Below are 23304 nucleotides of genomic sequence, written 5' to 3'. Positions count from 1 at the left end.
CTAACCATTACCCGTGTATTTTACAGACATACTTTCTATTTGTTACTTGGAAGTTCTTGCAAACAGAATTCCCTGTCCCCCAAAGCCATTCAGAGTGGGCACTCGATAAATGCTTGAGGAACAGACTCATGCATTCTGTTTCCCAAGTTACCCTCTAGGTAAGAGCTGGTAAATGTCGGCATATAGCCAGTGTAAGAGATTGGCCTATAATCTCAGTTTTTCCTGGACATTTCTGATGCAGTAAATGACAAATATACCATAATATAAGAAAATGGTTTTATTCCTAATTTTTAGTTCCCATACAGTTTACAAATACACGTTTACTCTGATAATACAGCTTCGTAACTAGCAACGCAGTTGAACTAACACCCATAAATACAGGTGGGGAGACCATTAACATCCACTAATGTTTCTCTACATAAACTATTCTTTTCATGTCATTTTTTTTTTAAACAATTGCAAATAGACTACATAATACGTGGGCAAAAAGGCAACTAAGTGAATCTCTTGAAACACTAAATGTATAATAAACAGTGCATATTATCAACATTTACATGATTCACATCAAAATGATGACATCCTAAAACGTATTCCTTTTAAAGGATAGATTTATCAATAAAATATTACATATCTTTTAATACTCTGGTACAATACTTCATATACTGCAGGAAAATTAAATGTAGGTCTAGTCATCAGCTTAAAAAAGGATCCTTTTCTATTAGCTTTTATTAATAAAAGAATCACAATTATGTCATAAATAAACAGGCAAATTATTAATTACATGATTTGAGGTTTAGGATGAAAACTTGTAGAAATTAGTTTGATATACAGTAAAGTTATACAACACACTAAAACCAACTGTTTAATATTTCTGCCTTGTGTGAACTGCCCATAGTGAAAAAAGAACAAACTTTCTAATGATGGAAGATAGAATAAACTAGGTTTTGGAACTTATTTTTCAAGAGCAGGAGGGAGAAAGATTTCAACAAAATTACGGGCTAATACAGATCCTGATAAAGGCATCTTGAAATCAGGGAGGCCATGTGCTTGCTATATAAACCGTGAATCCCCCAACGACATACAGAAAACAGAAACTGTACCGGGAATGCACTTACGTCTACAGTCTAAGTTTCCCTTATGGATTAATAAGCTACAACAAAACACAATTGCATACCTTTCCACCTTCCCCTGAACTAGAAATAACCCAGGATGTTATATTAGTTCTTCAGATCCCCAGTAAAATAACCCCTAAAAAATAATCTTGATAATCTTCTTGGCTGTTGCAAAGCCACTAGGCTCCATGAAGAACCTACAAACACCAAGAAAGTCATACATTTCTTTTCTCATCCTCATTTAGCCGCATCTGAAGAGGGTAAGAGGGAGAGGATCATAATTTTCAGGAGGGCCACACACTGGATATGAGGTGTCTTTTTATTTGCTTAAAAAAAAGCTATTAAGACTCTGAAATTTGGCTTTTTAAAAAAAACCCTAATGCCAAGTGTCAGATAATTTCTTCACCCCAAATATAAAACCCTATCCTATGCCGATAATTTTAAAATCCTCAACCAGCTATGGGATACTGTGCAAATTTAACGTCTACCGGCAACCCAGAAGCAGGCACACATGTATCGATCACACCTACTTTCCGGGTAACCCGATTCAACCAAGCATGGACTGCTCTGGCCCCGGGCCCTTCAACTTCCTCACACGCCACCTCTTTGGAACTTTCACGTCCACTCCTTTTTAACAGCTGTACCTCAAGCGCCCCCCGTCTTCACCGCTCTCTCTTCCCGATTCCATCTCGTGGAGAGTGACCTCATCTGAGCACCTACCATCACCTCTCACCAAACACGTAACAGACCTCAGCAACCTAGGGACTATCGCAATCTTGTCTTGGCCTAAGTTTACATAACATGATGGTTTGCGGACTTCGTGGAGGGAAATCTAAGTGAAGTCAATGTCCTGTAACAAACGAAGCCAGCAGAGACCAAGTGTTTCTGTTCCACGTACAACACAACTTAATCTTAAGCTACAGGCAGAGACGTTAATGCAGCAGGTACATGTGTACAATCGAACCCTTGTATGCTGGTGACAGACTTTGCCCCCAAAGTCCAGAGTCTAAGCTACACCACAAAATCAAGGCCAAGGAGGACAATTCAATGTGGCGGTGCAATGGAAAGAACAGGATTCAAGATCCTTGTTGCAAATACTGAACTGGAATCTCTTTCTTTACAGGCTTGACAGGAAGACAGTCGTCACTGACATTCCTCTGATGAGGTAATGACCTCTGAGCCACACCTGTGTTCTAAAGCAATGCTAGGTTCGAGGGACAGGGGACCCGAGGGGGGTGGGGTCAACGTGCATTCTGTCTGTGAAAGTGGCAGCCGAGGCTCTTCCCAAACTTCCTCAGGGTTTCACGGGAGGTAAAGACCTCAGGAAGGAAGTACTACTGGGGCCGGACCTAGTCCTTCCTTTCGGGAGCCAGAGCAAGAAGAATCTGAGTGAAGGAGACGGTCACCTAATGGCAAAGCTGCCGTGTCACTTCATCATCTTTACGAAGCCAACCAATGATACTTTAATTGAAATACACTCACTGGATGATGATTCAACACGAGGCAAAGAGGACGTCTTTGGAGAAGGCACTTCAGGTAGAACGGGAGCAAATCTCACTGCTTGGTTAAAACAAAAATGAGCGACTGCCGATGCGATCTGATCGGCGGCCTCGTTAGGAGGCCCCCGCTTTGCCGCAGCCCGGCCGAAACCACCGGCGTGGCGAGGGCACCGCCCTCGCCTCCCTCTACGGGCGCCACGGTGACAGGGTGGTTCTGCCCCCTAAACACACCCATCCTTACGAGACCGGTCTCCCCAAGTGATGGTTCAGAAAATATGCTCAGAGCCAGCAGAAATGGTTCAGGAAGCTTCTAGAAGGCCCTCTGTCCTTCTCTTTGACTTCCAGCTTACACGGGCTATTATACGCCGCTTCGATTTCCCAACGTCACCAGCAGCTTCTACTTTCGCTAACTGCTGCCGTCTTCCCGTGGCACTGACTCTGACATCCGGTTACTCTGGGGGCCCCCCCGTGAATCACACCTCAGCTTCATGCTCTCGTGCCATCCCCTCTTCCTGACTCTGGGCTGGGCCCGTGCCTTGCTCTAATCAACAGGGGGCAGTAGAAGTTCTGGGTTGAAGTCTTAAGAAGGTCTGGCAACTACTGCCTTATAGCCTGGGGAGCTCTGAGCTGCCACGTAAGCGGTCCAGCTACCCTGCTGGCCAGGCCACTTGGGGCGGCCACATGGAGGAGAGGCCAGAGGACCTGCAGAGAGAGGCCCAGCCACCCCAATGTCTCGGCCAACCGGCTGACCGCACGGGCGACACCAGCGAGAGCACAGGAACAGCTCGACTGAGCCCAGCCCAGGCTAAAGAACAATGAGGAAGGGGAAAAAAAAAGAGAATTGTTTCAAGCCATTTCGTTTCGGGAGGGTTTGTCACCGACAATCCATAAGCACAACACTGCTTGGTTGTCCACAGATGCGGTTTTTTTTTTTTTTTCCCCTGAACACAAGACAATCATTCAAATGAAAAGAAAACATGACAAACATTTCCCACCACATCCTTCTCAGTCAACAGGCTGAATGGTAATTGGTCATCTGCTACGAAGAAAACACACCTTCTATCCTAAGTCTCCATGATTCTTTTTTCCCATGATTTTTTTAATGGCAATGCAAAAGTAGACAGATTGTCGACTTCCGACAGTCTGGGGGCACTGGCTTTAATTATCATTTAGCCAAAAAAGAGGCCATCAAATGAATTACCCACTGCTGGATAAGCAATGATACCTGAACCTGTTCTCACTCCCACGGGATGCTGTTACCTTTCCCAAAACGTTTTTCCTCTTACAAGCGCTCTGTCATCCCCCACAAAGAGAAAAATGATTGAATTTTTAAGATTATAAAAAGGGGAAAAAAATGCCAAGAAGTAGAATTTGAATCACCATCATCTGCCAAATACAGAGCACAATTTAACTGCTTCCTCAATTTAAAATAAAATTCTCTAAAACAGAACAGTGTCTACATTGTAGAGATGATTTCTTCGGATGTGAGGAAATGGGTAACTGGTAATCAGGTATTGTTGAGTTAGAATACAGTGGTCTTTAAATGGTTTTGAATTTTGCCTGTCCAAAGGTAGTCGGCCACGACACAAGCCTTCCAAGTTCAAATTCATTCTTTGCAGAAACTTTCTTGCATCTGTTCTTGATGTTTTTAGGGAGAGGGTGAAAGTCCACATCTGGGGAAGAAATAAGTGAGAATTTTTAAGGAGCATGCATCTAAAAGTCTCTCGAGGCATTAAACCATTTTAAAGTAGATTTAAAGCTTTTAAGTGTACTACCCATTAAAATGGAAATTTCAACACGCAATATGGAAACTGAGCTGCCAACACACATCACACACCTGGGTCGCCGTCTACAAAGGTGACCGACAGGGAAGAGACAGACAAGGGAGAGCAGTTCCCAGTGGCAGAGCTGGACGGGATGTGGAGGTGAGCGGGGCGGGGGCCCGGGGAGGCCAGCGCCCTGTGTCGCACAGCCAATCGGGGGCCAAGGGGGGATGAGAACCTGGGCGTCCTGACTGCAACCATCCGGAGCTGTGTTCCCCCCACTTCCCGGGCCCCCACAGATCATCTCCGGGCACAGCTCGGGTAAACCAACTCTAATACAAGTGCAAACAATGGGACACCTGATCACCAACAGCAACCATCCCTGAGTACTGAGTGCCAGCTCTGCTCCCCACAGAATTAACTCTGCATTTGGCTTCAATCCTTAATGAACTCTAAAGTAAATCCAGCTGAGAGAAAAGAAGTTTAGGAAGAGAAAAAAGAGGCTGGTTTGTAAAACTCAACGATGGTACATTTTGCTAGAACACTCACAAATTAGCCGCCTGCTTAAAAATGCCACAAGTGATAGAAACAACTGGGGAGCACTTCCATTTAAATACCTCTTTCTGGGGTGCCTGGGTGGCTCAGTCAGTTAGGTATCCGACTTCAGGTTAGGTCATGATCTTGCAGTTGGTGGGTTCGAGCCCCGCGTCGGATTCTGTGTCTCCCTCTCCCTCTGCCCCTCCCCCACTCATGTCTGTCTCTCTCTCCCTCTCTCAAAAATAAATAAACATTAAAAAAATTTACCGATTTCTGTACTGAAGTCTTGGTGGGTCTTCTCATCTGAAACTTTTCTGCTGCTGCATCAGACCTACGTTTTCATAGACTCTGGCATTATCTTCTCTCATTCTGTAAAGAAAAACAAAAAAGGCATCAATAAAAACGCAGACCATGCTCTCCAAGCTTACGTGGCATTTACAAAGCACATACCACATTCTTTGGGGACCAGATATGGTGCAGACACAGCCCCCAGGAGCTAACATTCTAAGACGGGCTGTAAGACATAAACATACAGCAACATCAAGCTAGAAGTGAAATAAGAGCCTTGAGTCCCTGTGCTCTCTGGGGCTGGAGGAAAACAAGCCGTCTTCCTTGAGGGCAGAGCAAAGGAGGCTTGTATGATGATGAGGCCTTTAAGTAAGACCTTGAAGCACGGAGACATGTGCACATAGAAAGGACAGGTATTACATTCAAGCAGAGGGATCTCTTGGGCAAGAGACCCAAGAAAGGCAGGAGCAGTGTGGTAGGGACTATCCTTCCATTCAGCCCGGATCCAGCTACGAGATGGGGAACAGTAAGGGTGAGGCTCAGTGGTAGTTTAGGGCCCTGGGATGAAGGGCCAGCACATCAGAGGCCAGACTCCATTCTGCTGAGCAGGGAATGGAAATCAGAGCAGTCCAAGGGGATGGGGGACCCAGTCGCTGGGGGTGCCAGCCTGGGCAGGACAAGACGAAATGAGCAGAAGGGGCCCAGGGCCCGGGGTATCCTGGGTCTGCGCCCTACAAGGAATACGATGGGAACAGAGAGGCAGAGAACCTGTTGCACAGGAAGGCCAGTGGTAAAGGGATCGTCAGAGTTAACGTGTTCTGCCGTTACTCAGGGAAAGCTTTCGGGCAAGGACTCAGAGCCCTGACGTGCCAGTGCTGCTGCAAATGACTGCAGGTAGCAATTTAAAATATCAGCCTTCCCCATCAGTCCACCGGGGAAGGAAAAAGGAGGCAGAAGGAAGGGGCGACTTGGTGGAGAAAATGCTTTCGCTGTATAATTTCATTTCGATGTTAACTACAAGCCAAATGTAAATACAAGCCTCATATTTGCTATCTAAAACGTTTATACAGAGTATTAAAGTCAGCAGGGGTTTAAAAATCCACATCAGAAGCAAACAGAGAGAAGACTCTTGGGGGAAAATAAAAAGTAAATGTTATACCAGAGACCGATTTCAGAATATACAGAAGAACAATAACTTACAACTGCCGTTCACATAATCGATTTAACAAACGTTTTCCTAACACGTTTTTAGCTTAAACAAGGGGTGGGCACAGTTTTTCTGTAAAGGATCTGAGGGTAAACAATTTCATTTCTGCAGGCCATACTCAGTCTTGGGCATATGATAGTCTTTGCAATGCCTTTTTGTTGTTGTTTTTTAATATAACCTTTTAAAAACCATTCATGAGCTGTGCAAACACAGGCCATGGGCAGAATTTGGCCTGGGGGTTGTAGTTTGCGGACTCCTGGTTTAAAAGCCCAAAGTAGATTTCTGTTGCCTGCTGACTGTGGAAAATTAGCAGAACATGGCAGCACTGAAACATTAATAGTCAGTTTATTCACTTTTACTTAGCAAAGAGTCTCAACGCATCAAAAGGGGCAAGTTACTTACCTTTGCTGTCGATCGTTAACAACAGGTGTTATCTCCACCCCGTCAAAAGAAAAATTCAATGTTCTTAGAGAACACCATCTGCTACACTTACGGCTTCAAAGAGTCATAGGCGGTGTACCAATCAGCTTGCAGTTTAGGTAAATTAAAATTTTGTTTAGAAAGCTGATACACTCGCGCATCGGTTGGGCAACAACAATGTGCACCCATGACAAGCGTGTGCTGCAAAGACCTGTTGTTTTTTAAGCTTTTCTGCAGGACTGTATTCAGGCAGAAAGGATTTCCTTCACTCCTACTTACTCTGCGCAGGATGGTGTTGGAGTACAAGGCGGGAGGGGACTCTGATCTCCACTTGTCTGGTCCGTGAGAGAATACTTAATATTTGTATATTCGTGCCCTTTCCTCTTGCTTTTCTGAAAGGTGAAGATTGCATAAATGAGGAACTGGAATGTTTTAAAGGAATAAAGAAGCAAAGGTGGCATTTCAGCAGACAGATGGGCAGACAGGCTGAACCCTGCATACTGGTAGGCTGACCAAATGTTAGGGAATTCACCTCCCCGGTGTAAGTGCACCATACAAGTGAAAAATACTTTTGAACCTTACAATTCAAAAGCACAGAGTCATGCATTAACAGCTCACACTATCAAAACCAACTGTATCTATTTCTGAGTTAAGACAGAATTCACACTTTCTTTGCCACATTAACATCTAATCATTTCATAGTTCGCTTGCAACATTTTTAATGATTCTCAGATAAACAGTCGGGAAAAGAGCTCTAGAAATCAATTCACTACAAGTAAAAATGGCACACAGGTACAAAAGATAGTAGCACTCTTGACAGAAACCGTCACATGCCTTATCGTACCTTTCCTGCCTCCCACCCCCACCCAAGGAAAGACCCTGGCACTTCAAGACTTTATTTTGGGTTCCAATGATACTCTTGGGAAAAAAAAAAAATTGGCAAAGAAAACCAGTAAAATATAATCTCATCTCAGATGCAGAGTGAACTATATTTGGTAGGAGTCCCAGTTAGATGATTTATCACTCTTCGTTCCTAAATTCACCTAGAAACAACCGATTCTGAAAATCTAACTCACCAAGTTGTCATCATTATATAATGTTGCCTTCATTCGAGGATTATTCAAGAAAAACAGCAAATATCAGAAAGGGTACCCACATCAAATACTGATGTACAGCAGTGACTTTCATTTGCCGCCAGTGAGAGGGTAAACTGGGGCACAATTAGTCAGAACTGGAAGTACTAATCAGTATCTGGTAATAATAAGAATACATCCCTACAGGGCCGCCTGGGTGGCTCGGTCAGTTAAGCGTCCAACTCTTGATTTCAGGCCAAGTCATGATCTCACAGTTTCGTGAGTTCGAGCCCCACGTCAGGCTCTGCGCACTCACAGAGCCTGCTTGGGATTCTCCATCTCCCCCTCTCTCTCTCTGCCCCTCCCCTGCTCACACTCTCTCTGTCAATAAACAAACAAACAAACAAACTATATCCTACAATCTTGAACATCTGCTTCTTGGGAAACCCATACACATAAGCCTAAAAGAGCTATACAAGGATGTCCAGTGACATGTTATTCTTAATAATGTCTACAACAAGAGAACGAATCAACGTGATATACTCATACCATGAAATAATATGCAACAGTGAAGAGGCACAACAGAAAGAAAGACTGTGTGTGTGTGTGTGTGTGTGTGTGTGTGTGTATCAAAACAGGCTTCATAATCAATGGTAAGTGGAAAAACACAAATCATAGAACAATGAAACAGTACGATCCTATGTGATTAAACATTCTAAATATATAAAACAGTGTTATCTATTGTGTATAGACTATTGGTATTTGTATCGTAAAATATAAAAAAAGACTACAAGCCCAGCAACTGCCCTGGGGTTCCGAGGCGTGCACTTGGGGCTGACAGCTGTACCTGCCACATTTGATTGCGGTTATAAAAGAAAAAAACAAAACAAAACTTGGAAGAAATAGGATAAAGCAAAAACGGATGATTATAGATATACTACTGTTATTTAAATGTTTTGAATAAAACATAAAACAAGTTTAAATCCACTGGTGAAGTGTCTTCTTGCTCTCCTGACTCAGAACTTACCCCCAAACAACAGCTAATCAAAAGTAGAAAATCTTATTTGACATACAAGAATTGTTACAACTCCAACCTATGGAGTATAAAGCATCTCATCCCGTGTGAACTTGGGACCAACGTACAAAGGAAGCTGGACAGCCTGAAAGATTCAATGACTCTTCACAGAAAAGGCTTGACGTTGGCAGGAAGCTGGCTGCTTGTTGGCCACCACTTCCTCGTGCTGTCTGCAACCGTGTGCAAAAGGAAACATACTAAAGGGCAATAGGGTGACAGGATGCAAAGTGCCTGGGCCCTCGGATGACCTCGGATGACCTTGGACGAGCAGAGTTGCCCACTTCCTCCCCAGCTGCCTGCCAACTCGGATTTTTACGTTAGAAGAGAAATAAGCTTCTATCTTATTTAAGCCACTATTACTCAGCCTGTTGAAGCAGCCCAACCAATTTATTAACTGATCAAGCAGCCATTACACATCTTAGAATCTAGGGAAGAAGTTGCAAAAAAGATATCCAAACAGAAAATTTCTCTACGTAGTATTTTAATGCTTTGAACAAATGTTTTTAAAAATCTAAAGGCTGGGGTGCCTGGGTGCCTCAGCCGGTTGAGAGTCCGACTTTGGCTCAGGTCATGATCTCATGGCTGGTGAGTTCAAGTCCCACATCGGGCTCGCAGAGGTCAGCACAGAGCCCTGCATCAGCTCCTCTGTCCTCCTCTCTCTCTGCCCCTCCCCACCTAGCACTCTCTCTCTCTCAAAAATAAACCTTTAAAAAAAAATCTAAAGGCCTTGAAAAGCAGTCACAGATTTTTAGCACTGCAATAATGACTTACACAATAAACAATCTTTTAAAAGATATAACTTAAAATAAAATATTAAGTGGAAGACTTGACAGAGAACGGCTCTTATTTTAAAACTTATTCTGGGGGCACCTGGGTGGCTCAGTCGGTTGAGTGTCTGACTCCTGGTTTCGGTTTAGGTCATGACCTCATTCGGCTCAGGTCATGAGTTCAAGTCCCACATTGGGCTCCACACTGACAGTGAGGGGCTTGCTTGGGATTCTCTCTCTCCCTCTCTCTCTGCTCCTCCCTGACTTGTGCTCTGTCTTTCAAAATAAACAAATAAAAAATTTAAATATGCAATCAATAACCTGAAGCATAAGCTTGCTTTCTACTCAACACATTTTTTTTTAATTGTGGTAAACGAAAAACAACATATGATAAGATACATGCTCTTGGGCAAAATTTTGAGTGTACACAGCACTGTCCAGTATATGTTCTTTTTTTTTTTTTAATGTTTTTATTTATCTTTTTGAGACAGAGTCAGAGCATGAGCGAGGGAGGGGCAGAAAGCGAGGGAGACACAGAATCGGAAGCAGGCTCCAGGCTCTGAGCTGTCAGCACAGAGCCCAACACCGGGCTTGAACTCATGAACCAATAAGATCATGACCTGAGCCGAAGTTGGGCACTCAACTGACTGAGCCCCCCAGGCACCCTGAGTATACGCTCTTGATGTACAGCAGGTCTCTAGAACTTTTTCATCTTATATGACTGAAACTATCTACCCACTGAACAGCAACCCCCATTTCTGCCTCCCTTCTACTATCTTTTTTTCATGTTTTATTTATTTATTTTGAGAGAGAGAGAGAGAGAATGAGAATGAGAATGAGAATGAGAATGAGAATGAGAATGAGAATGAGAATCCCAAGCAGGCTCTGTGCTGTCAGTGCAGAGCCCGACTCAGGGCTCAATCTCATGAACCGTGGGATCATGACCTGAACTGAAATCAAGAGTAGGGTGCTTAACCAACTGAGCCACCCAGGCGCCCCTCCCTACTACTTTCTTGGGAGAAAAAAAAAAAAAAAATCAGTATTTCTACATAAAGTGATTACAAAAGAATTTTCTAACAGGGAATAATTAATAGAAATGGGACAGGAATTATTTCAATGAATTAAGTGGCTCAAGGAAAAGCATAAAAATGTTGGAGCTTCTCAGGCTTATTTAGAAAGAACAAGAAATAAAACTGATCCATAAATCAGTTGAGTTTATTTCTTAGGACTGTGACGGCCCAGGCTGTCCTTATAGAACAAGAAAAATTCTCAAGGGATTGGGGTAGTTTTGGTTTTGGGGGGTTGGAGAGAGACTTGTTTCAGAGCCTTAAAAAACGATCTGAAATTGATCTATCCTTCACCTAAATTCAATGACACAGCATAGTTATACCAAACCTTCTGTAATATTTATAATAAATCTTATAGCCTTGCCAGCTGACACAGAGCCAAGGTTGAGAGGAGGGTTCAACCACAAGTCTCTAAAATCATCTGGCATTAAATATCTTGCCATATGAAGTAAATCCAGTGAATTCTTTAACTTTAAGTTACAAAAAAGCCCCGGGCTCCTGGCTAGCTCTTGGTATCAGGGTCATGAGTTTGAGCCCCACAGTGGGCATGAAAAAAAAAAACAAAAGAAGATTAAAGGGGCACCTGGGTGGCTCAGTCGGTTAAGCACCCGACGTCAGCTCAGGTCATAATCTCACGGTTAGTGAGTTTGGGCCCCACATCAGGCTCTCTGCTATCAGCTCGGAGCCCACTTTGGATCCTCTGTCTCCCTCTCTCTCTCTGCCCCTCCCCCACTTGCTCTCTCTCAAAAATAAACATTAAAAAATATTTTTTTAATTAAGAAAAAAAATTAAGACTATGAAATAAAGCATATATCAATTTACCCAAAAAAAGCCCAAAAGCCAGGAGTAGAAAGAAAGGGTCAAATGAAAATGCTCTTGTCTAAGTTACAGAGCAACAAGATACTTGTGCAGAATGTTCTGAGCTCAAATGTCAGGATTACAAACACCTTGACTCCTGCCCACATCTCATCACAAAATCTTACCGGTTCTGCTTCTCTTTGTGCTGACCATTAGCCCCCACTGTCCTCAGCTCTCATCAGCTCTCACCTACACTGGTCCCCCTGCAACTGCTTGAGCCCAGAGCCCACAGCCCACACCCACTCCTCACTCTCAAGCCAGGGCCCTATTTTCAAAACGAGGATCTTTTTATGTCACTCCCCTGCTTCAAAATCCTCGGTGACGTCCCATTCCCCTCGGGATAAAGTCTAAAATCATTAATATGCCCTGCAAGCCCCAAGCTCTCAAGATCAGATCTCTGCTTACATTTCCAATCCCACCCATGACACCCCCCGGCCCCCACCCAACTCCCTCTACTCCAACCACACAGCTTTCTTTCCATTTCAGGAACATGACCACTCATAGCCCCAATGTCCAGCACAGAGCCTGGCACGCAGCACAGCCTATTTTAATGGATGCAGGAATGAATGAACAAAGGTGAGAAGGCCTCTTGATTGCACCAAGGAGCTTGAGGAAGATGTGTGAAAAGCACAAGTCCAGGAAAATGAATAAAAAAGACAGGACAAATGTAGACAAGGGCCTCACGGTAACTCAAACTTTCCATCTAGTGAAACTGGAGTTTTATTGAGGCAACAGCCACATCTATCTTGTTCTGTTATATCCTCAGCATCTAATCAGTGTCTGGAACACAAAAGGCACCCAAATATTTCTTAAAGGAGTAATACCCAACGAAACATTTAATGAAAGAGAAGGAGCCGGATGCTAACTGCCAGCACAGGCCAGCTTCAGTTTTGCTGGCGACAACCGAAATCTAGCACAGCTGCATTTCTATCCTGGCCCGTTGGTGATGGCAGAATTCTTTTTTTTTTAATGCTTATTTATTTATTTTTTGAGAGAGAGAGAGCGCATGACCAGGTGAGGGACAGAGACAGAGAGAGAGAGACAGGGAGAGAGAGTCCCAAGCAGGATCCACACTCCGCGCAGAGCCAGATGTGGGGCTCAATCTCACAACCGAGAGCTGAAATCAAGAGTCGGACCCTTAACCGACTAAACCGCCCAGGCACCCCTGATTACAGAACTCTTAAAGGTATCTTCTGTCCTGCAGTATGATGCACTCAGAGAACGCCACCCAGAGTCTCTACGCTGCAGTTAAAGGATGCTCGATGTGGGATGTGGAATTCTTTCCTTCAAACAAGAGTTGCCCACATGGTAAATTTGATTCTCATGGGGGTACAGGCAAGCAGTTCTGAAACTATTTCGCATGTATACTAGGGGTGAGCAAATGAGCAAATAAATTGTAGATCATGGGAACCAGGTTTCCGCCAGTTAGAGAAGTTACAAATTAGCAAGGGGAAGGCTAGTCTGAGCCTTGGGGTACTGAATGACAGCCGGAGACATCAACATGCACTGAGGTTTAGCTTATACACACATAGATACAGCGACAATTATTGATATTTATGCATATGTGCATTAGTATACAGACGTTATTTCCTAGCACTGTCTACTGAGAGGGCCCAGAAGCAGTAATACCCAGTAGCAATAAGCATACCCAACACCCAAACCTTCATTTTATTTTTGTTTTTATTAAAAATTTTATTTTTAAATAAATTCTCTTTTTTTTTAATGTTTATTCATTTTTGAAAGACAGAGTGTGAGCAGGGGAGGGGCAGAGAGAGAGGGAGACACAGAATCCGAAGCAGGCTCCAGGCTCTGAGCTGTCAGCACAGAGCCCGATGTGGGGCTCAAACCCACGAACTGTGAGATCATGACCTGGGCTGAAGTCAGACGCCCAACCGACTGAGCCCAACTGACTGAGCCAAAATTTTATTTTCAAATAAGCTCTAACTCACAACCCTTGAGATCGAGAGTCGCATGCTCTACCGACTGAGCCAGCCAGGTGCCCCCCCAAACCTTCAATTTTAAATACCTGTCTTTAATAAACAGAACTGGGGCTCCACAGAAAAATGGCCAATTCAAAGGCTAGGAGAGGGGAAACAGAAGATGAGCCCGGAGCATCTCGCATGCCAGAAAGTGAGCAAGTGCTCGAACATAAAAGGATAGGGACACGTGAAAGGGACACAGGAGCCGATCTGAAAACGTGCCTCACTCGCACCTTCCCCTGGACGACCACCTGTTTTTTGCTTCTCCTCCTCCTAATGCTGTCGCTACTTCCTGCTTCCTTCCCCAGCCCGCCGGTCCCTGACCTACTGTCTTTCTTCACTTACCCTTGTCAGCAAATTCCTTCATTCCTAAAGGTCCTTAACTCTTCAGAATTTTGAAAATGATGGCATTTAAAAGAATAATCAATGATCCCGAATGAGTTTCATCCTTCTGCTCAATTTAAAACTCAGATGGCTTTCCTGTTTACGTCTACCACTTAAGCTTTCTACTAGACGAAGGTACTTCTTACTTTACCACGAAATCAGGTAGTAAGTTCGAGCACAGAATCAAACAGTACAATGCAGAAAACCACATGTTATAGGATCTTATTTTTAGGGGCGCCTAGGTGGCTCAGTCGGTTAGGTGGCCGACTTCAGCTCGGGTCGAGATCTCGCAGTTCATGAGTTTGAACCTGCTTAGGATTCTGTGTCTAGTCACTCTCTGCCCCTTCCCTGCTCATGCTCTGTATCTGTCTCAAAAATGAACATCAAAAAAAATTTTTTTAATGAATCATCTGGGGGCACCCACGTGGCTCAGTTGGTTAAGAGTTCAACTTTGGCTCAGGTCACGATCTCACAGTTCGTGAGTTCAAGCCCCATATCGGGCTCACTGCTCTCAGCGCAGAGCCTTCTTTGGATCCTCTGGCCCCCTCTCTATCTGTCCCTCCCCCACTCTCACTCTCTAAAAAATAAATTTAAAAAAATTTATCAGCCTGACATCTCGGAGCCTGGAACCTGCTTAGAGTCTGTCTCCCTCTTTCTCTGCCCCTCCCCACCTTGCGTTCTCTCTCTCTCTCTCTCTCTCTCTCTCTGTCTCTCTCTCCCTCAAAAAACAATAAATATTTTTTAAAAAATTTTTAAAAAGTATCTAAAAATGAATACTCTAAGACACCTAAGTGGCTCAGTCAGTTAAGCGGCCGACTCTTGATTTCGGCTCAGGTCATGATCTCATTCGTGAGACTGAGCCCAGAGGCAGGCTCTGTGCTGACAGTGCGGAGCCTGGAGGCTGCTTAGGATTCTCTCTCTCCACTCTCCCTGCCCCTCCCCCACTTGCATGTGCACTGTCTCTCAAAATAAATACACATAAAAAATTAAAAGTAAAAAAAATAAGTAATAATGAATAATCTAAGTCAACACATTTTTTAGACTCTGAAGCCTCTTAGACCAAATAGCAGTTAACGTGCTGAGGACAGTGCTGGCACCTGTCAGTCCCAAAAAATACAGGCTGAATGAATGCATGCATGCAAGCACTCTTGGGGTGGGATCATCAGGGACATTTGGTTTCTAGATTCTATAATACTTCAATTATTACGGAACATTTTTGTCTACTGCCTCCTGACCCCCCAAAAAAGGGCAGCAATAAAAGTATTTTTAAAGAGGCTCCTAAATCCAAATTGCAACTCGAGATTCAGGGTCAGAGAGACTGGATGTGGTAAGGAGAAGATCTGAAGTGCTATAGAGGCTGGAGAGGAAGTCCCGGAAGTCTCCAGAACAAGGATAAATACCAAACCTTCTGAATGAAATGAAGAGAGCTCCTTCCCCAGCTTTTCCACACAAGATTACATTATGTGCTTCAAGACATTCCTGACTATTCTCCAATTTGTACCAACTGTGCTACATTCTCTTTGTATTTAGTACGAGATTCTTCTCTGTGAGCAACTTTATGCTTTAACTATTCCTGGCCCAGATTAAGGGTAACTGGAAGACAAAGAGGAAAGAGCCTATAGTAACCATCTAAATATTTCATAACACCAAGTCAGATTTAACACACTAAAGGTCGAAACCAGTTACCTGTTGACTATTTGACCTTGCATTTCGATACCTACGCTGTTTCTGAAGATGTTTTTTGTACAATGAAACAATCTAGTGTCTTCACGTGAACTGAGAACGTCCTAGGCTAACTAAGAGGTATCTTACTTGGCTAACCAGGCTCTGATAACGCGGCTACCAGTCTTTCGACTCGCCGGCAGGTGCCATTTTGCGAAGCCGAGTTCTCTGGAAGGCAATGAACAGGGTAAAGCAGGCCTGTCTGCAGCGGAGCAGCGGGGCTGGTGAGGGGAGGGGAGAAGCACAGATCCCCAAAAGAGCAGTCTCATTTCCCTCCTCTCAGCGGATTTCTAATTAACTCAGCTTTGTGTCTGTTATGAATAGCTTCACATGGAAAGGCTCCAGTTCCACATTCTTCTTCATTATGCATGGCTTATTAAAATTGAAATCTCACTGTTTCCAACTCAACCAAATTGATGGTTCAAACTGCTGTGTGCAATGAAGAGTGAAGCATTTCGTTTAAAAGATGGGATCAGGGTAAAGACGGCCCGGATCAAAACTGGAACAGGCTGGAGACTTCGAGGCCTTCGGTTCCAAACCCGCCATGTGAAAATCCCGGGATTTGCCTGGGAAAGTCCTAACCTTTCCACGTGGCCGCTGCCCAGTCAGCCAGGCCAGGACGATGGCAGGGCGTCCATCCCCACGGTACCCTGTCCTGAGAAGTCAGAGTTGTGAAGTAGGGAATGGTTTGAGAGAGGCCCTTCCTGGCTGGGAACAAGGTTCCCATTCCCAAACAGTGACAGTCGGCTCTCAGGGGCCCATCCCGCTCAAAAGGAGAGCGTAGGAGAGCTGCCCAGAGGAAGAAGACGGAAATCTGCCCGCCAGGCCCTCTGGGTCGCATACCTGCTCTTCTTCAATCCTGCGCTGTAGTGTTTCAATGTAATGCTGAACGGCCATATAGATGAAGCGGTACTGAGCTTCCGTCTGGACCATCCCTGACCTCTGAGACCGCACCATCTGAATGGTCTTGGGAACATCGATGTCGCAGTCGACACCTGCAAAGCAAACACCATGAAGCACCGGGACAAACTGCAGGGCCCGGATGAAGACGCACAACTTCTGGCAGATGCAGAGATAAAGCAAATGTTCCAACTGGACGTGTTCCGAGGGCTACACTGGCCTTCCGGGCGATACAAATGATCCCAGAAGATTAGCTGAGAAGGTGTTGGAGGTCAGGAACCCCCCCACTTTCCAAACAGCACCACCCCACAACATCCGCCAGGACGAGGGGCATGGGCAAAGACCACCGCTGCATATTCAGCAAAAGACCACAGCACTGGGACCCACAGCTCCAAGGCTCCGTTTTATGTCGAGAGTCAAACAGAATCACTTTTGTTCCCTCGCAAACACACTGGAAGTCAAAGTCCTCAGCCTAGATTTTGTGAAAATGTTTTAACATTCGGATTCCCCCCAGGCTATTTTCACCAGCATTTTCCTTCCATAAACTAAAAACAGGAACTATAGCTTCTTGCCCTCCAGATGACCTACCTTTCTCTCTGATGATGTCAATAAGGATATCAATCACAATGAACGTCCCTGTCCGGCCAATTCCAGCACTGTGGGTAGAAGGACAAAGCAATGACAATGGAGTCATTCACGGGGGTTTCAGACTCAAAACCAAGCTAGTAATATTAACAGAAACGATGTCTGCTCTTGGGAGTATTTATAAGATTGTCTATTTGTATTTGAGAATAGATTAGCTAAGAGGGCTTGGGAATTGGTCCAACCTATACTTGGAGCCCGGCTTCTCCTGTACAACGTGCCGAGGCAAGTCCCATACACTCTGGACCCTCAGTTTCCTCATCTGTGAAATGGGGATGATAGTATATGCCTTACAGGCTTGTTATATGCATCAAACATTAGTAATGTATGGAAAACACAAAGCACAGAGGCCGGCACACAGCAAGTGCTCAATAAACAGTAGCTTTTTGTGTTTTAATTTTTTACTGTTTCTTTGTTTTTGAGAGAGAGAGAGAGACAGACAGAGCGTGAGCAGGGAAGGGGGCAAAAAGAGAGACAGAGACACAGAATCTGAAGCAGGCTCCAGGCTCTGAGCTGTCAATAGACAGCCCGACGTTTGGCTCGAACTCACAAACCATGAGATCATGACCTGAGCCGAAGTTGGACGCTTAACCGACTGAGCCGCCCAGGCGCCCCAACAGCTTTTTAAAAAGGGAATTAAGTTTCACATGCAGCTACTTGTCCAACACATGGATGAGATCTGGGAAACTAAACTTGCCCCAGCAAAACCATGAAGCCCAGATGTGGGCACTAGAGGCTGTAAACTGTGGCGAGAGGCCATGGGCGTGGCCTTCGGAGGCCTGTGTGGGGAGTGGTCCAAAACCTTGAAAGTAAACAAGTATATTATCGGGAAAACATGCACCTTATTTCTGTGGCAGGAGAGAATACAGCCGTAATTCAAGTGATGAATCCTAAGTCACTATATTAAAAAAGGAAACTGGGGGCACCTGGCTGGCTCAGTCGGTTGGGCATCCGAGTCTTGATTTCGGCTCAGGTCATGATCTCATGGTTTGTGGGTTCGAGCCCCATGCCATGGCTGTCAGCACAGAGCCTGCTTGGGATTCTCTCTCTCTCTCTCTCTCTCTCTCTCTCTCTCTCTCTTTCTCTCTCTCTCTCTCTGTCTCTCCCTCTCCCCTGTGCATACTCTCTCTCTCTCTCTCAAAATAAACATTAAAAAATATTTTTAATAAATAGAAATAAATAAAATGGAAAAACAAGCAAACATTACGAGACTACATAAGGGCTGTCTGAGAATAAGGATGATGCTCCCCCCTCTGCCCTGCTACCACCAATACCTGGCAGTCCCACAGGACCTAGGAGAAATACACTCTCGGGGCAAAGTGTCCCTCAGTGCAGTTTATGCATGCCTCGAACAGAGATTAAATTTTTCTCACAGGTAAAGAGCTGGGGGTGGGTAGGTAAAAACAAGCCCTGGGCATTAAGAGACAGGCCAGGCTGCAGCCTGGAGAGGTGGCAGGGGCCAGTCACCTGCAGTGAACTACCACAGGCCCCGCGTCCATAATGCTCTCTTGCTTATGGTGGACCTCCTCCAGGAAGTCCAGCACGCCCCCGGGGTCACTGGGCACTCCGTGGTCCGGCCAGGTCCGAAAGTGGTATTGCCACACGGTTCTCTCTGTATTCCCCTGGAGTAGAGCCAAGAAAAACCAGAAAAGAATTAAATAAATCAAGGGGTTGAGGAATCGCCCCGTTCTGATCTTTCCCAGAGCCGATGTGAGCCAACTGCTCCATTTAAAGGTCATCTTTGCAAGTTTCCCAGATCATTCCTCCTTTTGGATCTGGCTGAGCAACCCTGGAGGCAAGTCTCTGCTTCTGACATAAACCAAAATGTCCAGTATAGCAACGCGTTCCTCAGGAAGCTACAACCTGCATCACCTCTCTGAATCCTCAGCAGCAGGCAATGCCTCCTTCCCTCCTCATCCACGCGTAGCTCAACTCCAGAGGCAACTGAGGCCCCTGGGTCCTGGGGCTCTCTTCCCAGCAGATGAGAAAACAGCTATCCCCTCAAGACACATTTGCCTCTTTCTCTTTTTATACCCAGCCCTCCTTCCCTCCCCCAAAACATCCACTTTTATTACAGTATCACGGTATTTTAAGTTTCTGTGTAGTGCAAAGTAGGTAAAAAGACAGGCTTTGCAATCAGAAGGCTGGGTTTTAGGCCCAAATCCCAGCATTCATTATCACTGTGGTCTCCAGACATCTCTAAGTGTCAATTTCTTCACTTGCAAACGGGAATAATAAGCCCTCTCACAATAACTACCGTGAGGATTAAACAAGACCGATAAACACACAGCCACTACTTGGCAGCAGCAAAAGACTCAGCCACTGATGCTCATCTAAGGAGAGGGGCCGTTAATAAAGGTCAAGACTACAGACAACCGGCTGCCTGGGTGGCTCAGTTGGTTAAGCGTCCGACTCTTGATTTCAGCTCAGGTCATGATCTTACGATGCAGGAGCCCAAGCCCCGCATCGGGCTCTGCACCAGAGCCTGCTTGAGGTTCTTGCTCTTCCTCTCCCCCTCTCTCAAAACAAATAAACATTAAAAAAAAAAAAAAAAGAGTACAGAAGACCAAAAGTACCGCGTTCCGGATCTACCCGGATGAGGCCACTGTAGCAGCTCTGTTCACTGCTACGTGCTCACTGCTACATGTTCGCGCTACGGATCTGAAGGCAACCCAAGCTACTGACATTTTAAAGGAGATTTTAAAGGAGAGAGTAACTAAGCCCGGGTCCACCACCAGTGATTTTCAAGACATCCAAGGAATAGGAACCAGAACTAAGAGCTTTTCTTGAAGTACGTGCATTTAATTTACCAATGCCACGATAAAAATTTTTCTCAATGTTACCAGTTGGCTAAGGCTCAGGGGCCACATGGGTCACAGAACAATCAGGGAATGAGACCCAGCTGCCCTGCACATCCATGCTCCTCCTCCGGGGTAAACCTCTGTCCCAAGAGATCTCCGCCAGGCAGTTAGGAGTTGAAATGAGATCGTGTCATAGCACTTTAAAGAAAAAATGTAATGTGTTATATAAAAAGCAGGTAACACGTGACCAGCAATTCTGGAGAAACAGTCTGTCCCGTGTCAGCACCTGAATCCACGGGTATAAAACACAAACCCAAATGCCAAACTTTCCTGTACCTGTTGTTCAAAAATCTCTGTTAACAAGAATACGGATGGTTTATTACTAAAACTGAAGAAAAATCCACCTGCTACTCAGAAACGCCTGATAACAGAAAGATGGGCGGTTAGCTCTAAAACTGAACACACCTACGTGTAATCTCTGGCTAGCGTCCCCTACATCTCTTCCATTTCTGTTGCTTCTGCTGTGCTTTTCCAGCTTCTCTCTCCATCTCTGCAGCAGAGTAAACCTCCCCCCGCCCCACCGTCAGCAGAACCACACCCCCACTGACATCAGAAGTTCTAGCAACTGGCCGGGCTTCCAGTTGGCTTTGGTCCCCTGACCACCTCATGGAACTCAGCAGACTGCCGGGCCCTCGTCTACTCTCCACCCGCCTCCCCCTGCCCCCTTGTTGGGCTTGGGCGCCACATACTATGCTGACAAGCCCCTCCGCTGCATCCCTCCCCTCCCTCCACCCTCACTCCATCCACTCCATCCCCGGGAAAAGCCCCAAGCCTGGGCAAAACCAACCACCCACCTTCTCTGTTTTGTACCTAAGGAACAGGGATTGGTGTCACTAAGTGTTCACGTTCGCCACCTCAACAGGGCGCTCAGCACTGCCCGAAATCGTGCTGGATTCCCCTCTTCTCTGCTATTACTACATTACCACTCAATACTTTTTCCACCTTCCCACATAGTTCGTCTCTGATTCCCAGTTGATGGCCTGGCCTCATAGAGAACAGAGAGAAAATCCGTTTCAGCTCCTTTACCTGCATCTGTGGCCACCTTCTCCTCTTCCCGTTCTGCTGTCACAGAAGGACGAACCCTCCATCCACCACGATGCTCTGGGTCCCACCTCTCTCCTCGCCCAACCTCCGTTCCTGCCTCCCTGCCATCTTCGCTTTGACGTCTCAAAGGCATCTCACAATTTGCGTGTCCAGAAGGCTGCTGACCCTCCCTCCCCCCTCAAATCCACTGCCACCAACCCCACGCTCTCGCTAGAAAACCGGCGGTCATCCTTAGCGCCGGCCTCGACCCTTGTCCACACTGTCGCCAAACCCCTTCTACTCAATTACCTCCAGGAGGTCCCCTTCTGTCCACCGTGCCACCTTTCACCTGGACGATTCAAGCCCTGCCATCCTGCACACCTTCTGCCAGCGTTTCTGGCCTCGTCACAGCACCACCGCCCGCTGCGATTGGTTCTTCCTCCTCCTCCTCCTCCAACTGCCCAACTGTGCCCCACGTCCCGCAGGCGCCACCTCAAGGCATCCGTCATGTCCGTCACTCCTCTTCCACGTTTGTCCTGGCATATTACATGCTATTCATTTCCAAAGGCGGGAATAAGAGGCAAAACAAGAAAGACCAACTGCCAGAGTCCCTGGGATCTGACCTAGAGGGGAGGCCGTCAGACCCGGACCCCCGCAGCGGCCTCCTAACAGGCGTGCTGGCCACTCGGGCCACCCGGCCTGGCCTAACCCCACCCGAGGCTGTCAGACACCTTTCTGGCACGCGGCTCTGTGTGTGCGTTCGCTTGGCGCGATCACCGTCATGGGCTCCGGGCTAACCACCGCATGGAGTTCGCATTTCTTAACATGAGGGTTAAGACTTCCCAACTTGGTCCCAGCCTCTCTCCAGTCTATCCCCTTCATCCCTCACTTGCCTTCACTCCCCGTAAATCCCGTTCCCCTTCCATCTGCACTGCAGTGCCAGGGCTCACGGGGACACCTCCCTCTGGGAGCCCTCTCTCCATCGTCTTCTCCGGTGGAAACCTCACTCAGAAAAGCCCCGCCTCTTCTGAGACAGTCTCCCTGACGCCCCGGCTGGAAGGACGCTCAGCCTCTGCAATTCCATGCACTTCGGATTTGTTACAGCCCGCGTCCGCTCTGCAGCGCGGCTATCTGTTTCTGTGGCTTCTCACGGCTACGCGATTTTAATTCCTTGAGGACAAAGGCTTCATTCGCCTCTGTGTCCCCAAAAGGCCTTGAGAAACTAAGTCCCCTCTCATCATGAAATTAAAATGAATCCAAATCCAACACCGTTTTGTAAAGTTAGTCACTTCAGCAACAAACTTAAAGTACGTGCGGTTAAGATCTGATGCCATGGAATCTGATCACTAAACAGGCCTCAGGGGCTTTACACTTGCTGCTCCCACACCTGGAACACTCCTCTCCAGATGCTCTAGGTGCCTGGCTCCCCCACCTTCGGCTCAAGTGACACAGCCTCAGAGAGGTTACTCTGATACAGCAAAATCTCCCCGATTACTCCATCTCTGGTACCCAGTCACTTCTACCGAAACGTCCTGGAGCCCTTGTAGACTGAGCACAATCGGAAAGCTTAGTCGGTTGTTTATTTTTTAACCTTCCGTCTCCTTAGGCTCTGAGGGCAGGAACTGCACCTGTCTTGTTGCCACTGTACCAGTATGCATCTGGTACACAGAAAGCACCCGACCCGTGAGCGAACGAGAGCATGGATAAATGCAAACGTGGGTAACCCCAGGACCCTGGATTGGTGCACACCATGACCAGCTACCAAAGTCTCTAAAATACGACAATATACTTACTTGTCCAACCTTCGAAAGCTTAAGTTCTCTTAACGTATAGTCATGAGCGGCACTTTCTTTGACGTTCCTAACACGCATGACCCCATATTCTTTTAGAGCACACTCGTCAGGCCAGTATTTGACACATTTACTCTGGAAGGGATCAGAAAAAAGAGTTAATCTCTGTGAACTCTGAAATGAAAAGCCCAAACCAGCGAAAAAATAAATGTGCGAGTCCTGCTTAATAACCAAGCTAAAGAAAATGCCCTGTCTGGCATCTGTTAGAGTTTCAAAGAAAGGGAAAAATAAGTTCGAATAAGAAAAAGCAGGCGCTTGGAAAGCCGGGGAGAAAGGG

The 23304-nt window shown here is 45.9% G+C and overlaps 1 protein-coding gene across 2 annotated transcripts in view; it reads right to left on the bottom strand.

The window, feature by feature from the left end:
* Positions 1 to 262: 262 nt before the first annotated feature.
* The window catches only part of PTPN11 (protein tyrosine phosphatase non-receptor type 11), an 80842-nt gene continuing 57800 nt past the window's right edge, over positions 263 to 23304 (bottom strand). Inside the window, exons 10-16 of one of the 2 annotated variants that reach the window (XM_042911741.1) lie at positions 22971 to 23102; positions 18761 to 18927; positions 17240 to 17307; positions 16595 to 16746; positions 7106 to 7218; positions 5179 to 5280; positions 263 to 4284 (exon numbers count right to left, since the gene is read on the bottom strand). In XM_042911741.1, coding sequence (XP_042767675.1) covers positions 5211 to 5280; positions 7106 to 7218; positions 16595 to 16746; positions 17240 to 17307; positions 18761 to 18927; positions 22971 to 23102 — 702 coding nt within the window. In that variant the 3' untranslated portion in view covers positions 263 to 4284; positions 5179 to 5210. The remainder of the gene's footprint in view (positions 4285 to 5178; positions 5281 to 7105; positions 7219 to 16594; positions 16747 to 17239; positions 17308 to 18760; positions 18928 to 22970; positions 23103 to 23304) is intronic. The other variant, XM_042911742.1, reaches the window with a different exon arrangement.

This window comes from Panthera leo, chromosome D3 (assembly GCF_018350215.1).
Source record: "Panthera leo isolate Ple1 chromosome D3, P.leo_Ple1_pat1.1, whole genome shotgun sequence".
NCBI lineage: Eukaryota > Metazoa > Chordata > Mammalia > Carnivora > Felidae > Panthera > Panthera leo.
Note: the sequence above shows the minus strand (reverse complement) of the source record. Positions and strands in the feature narration are given on the sequence as shown.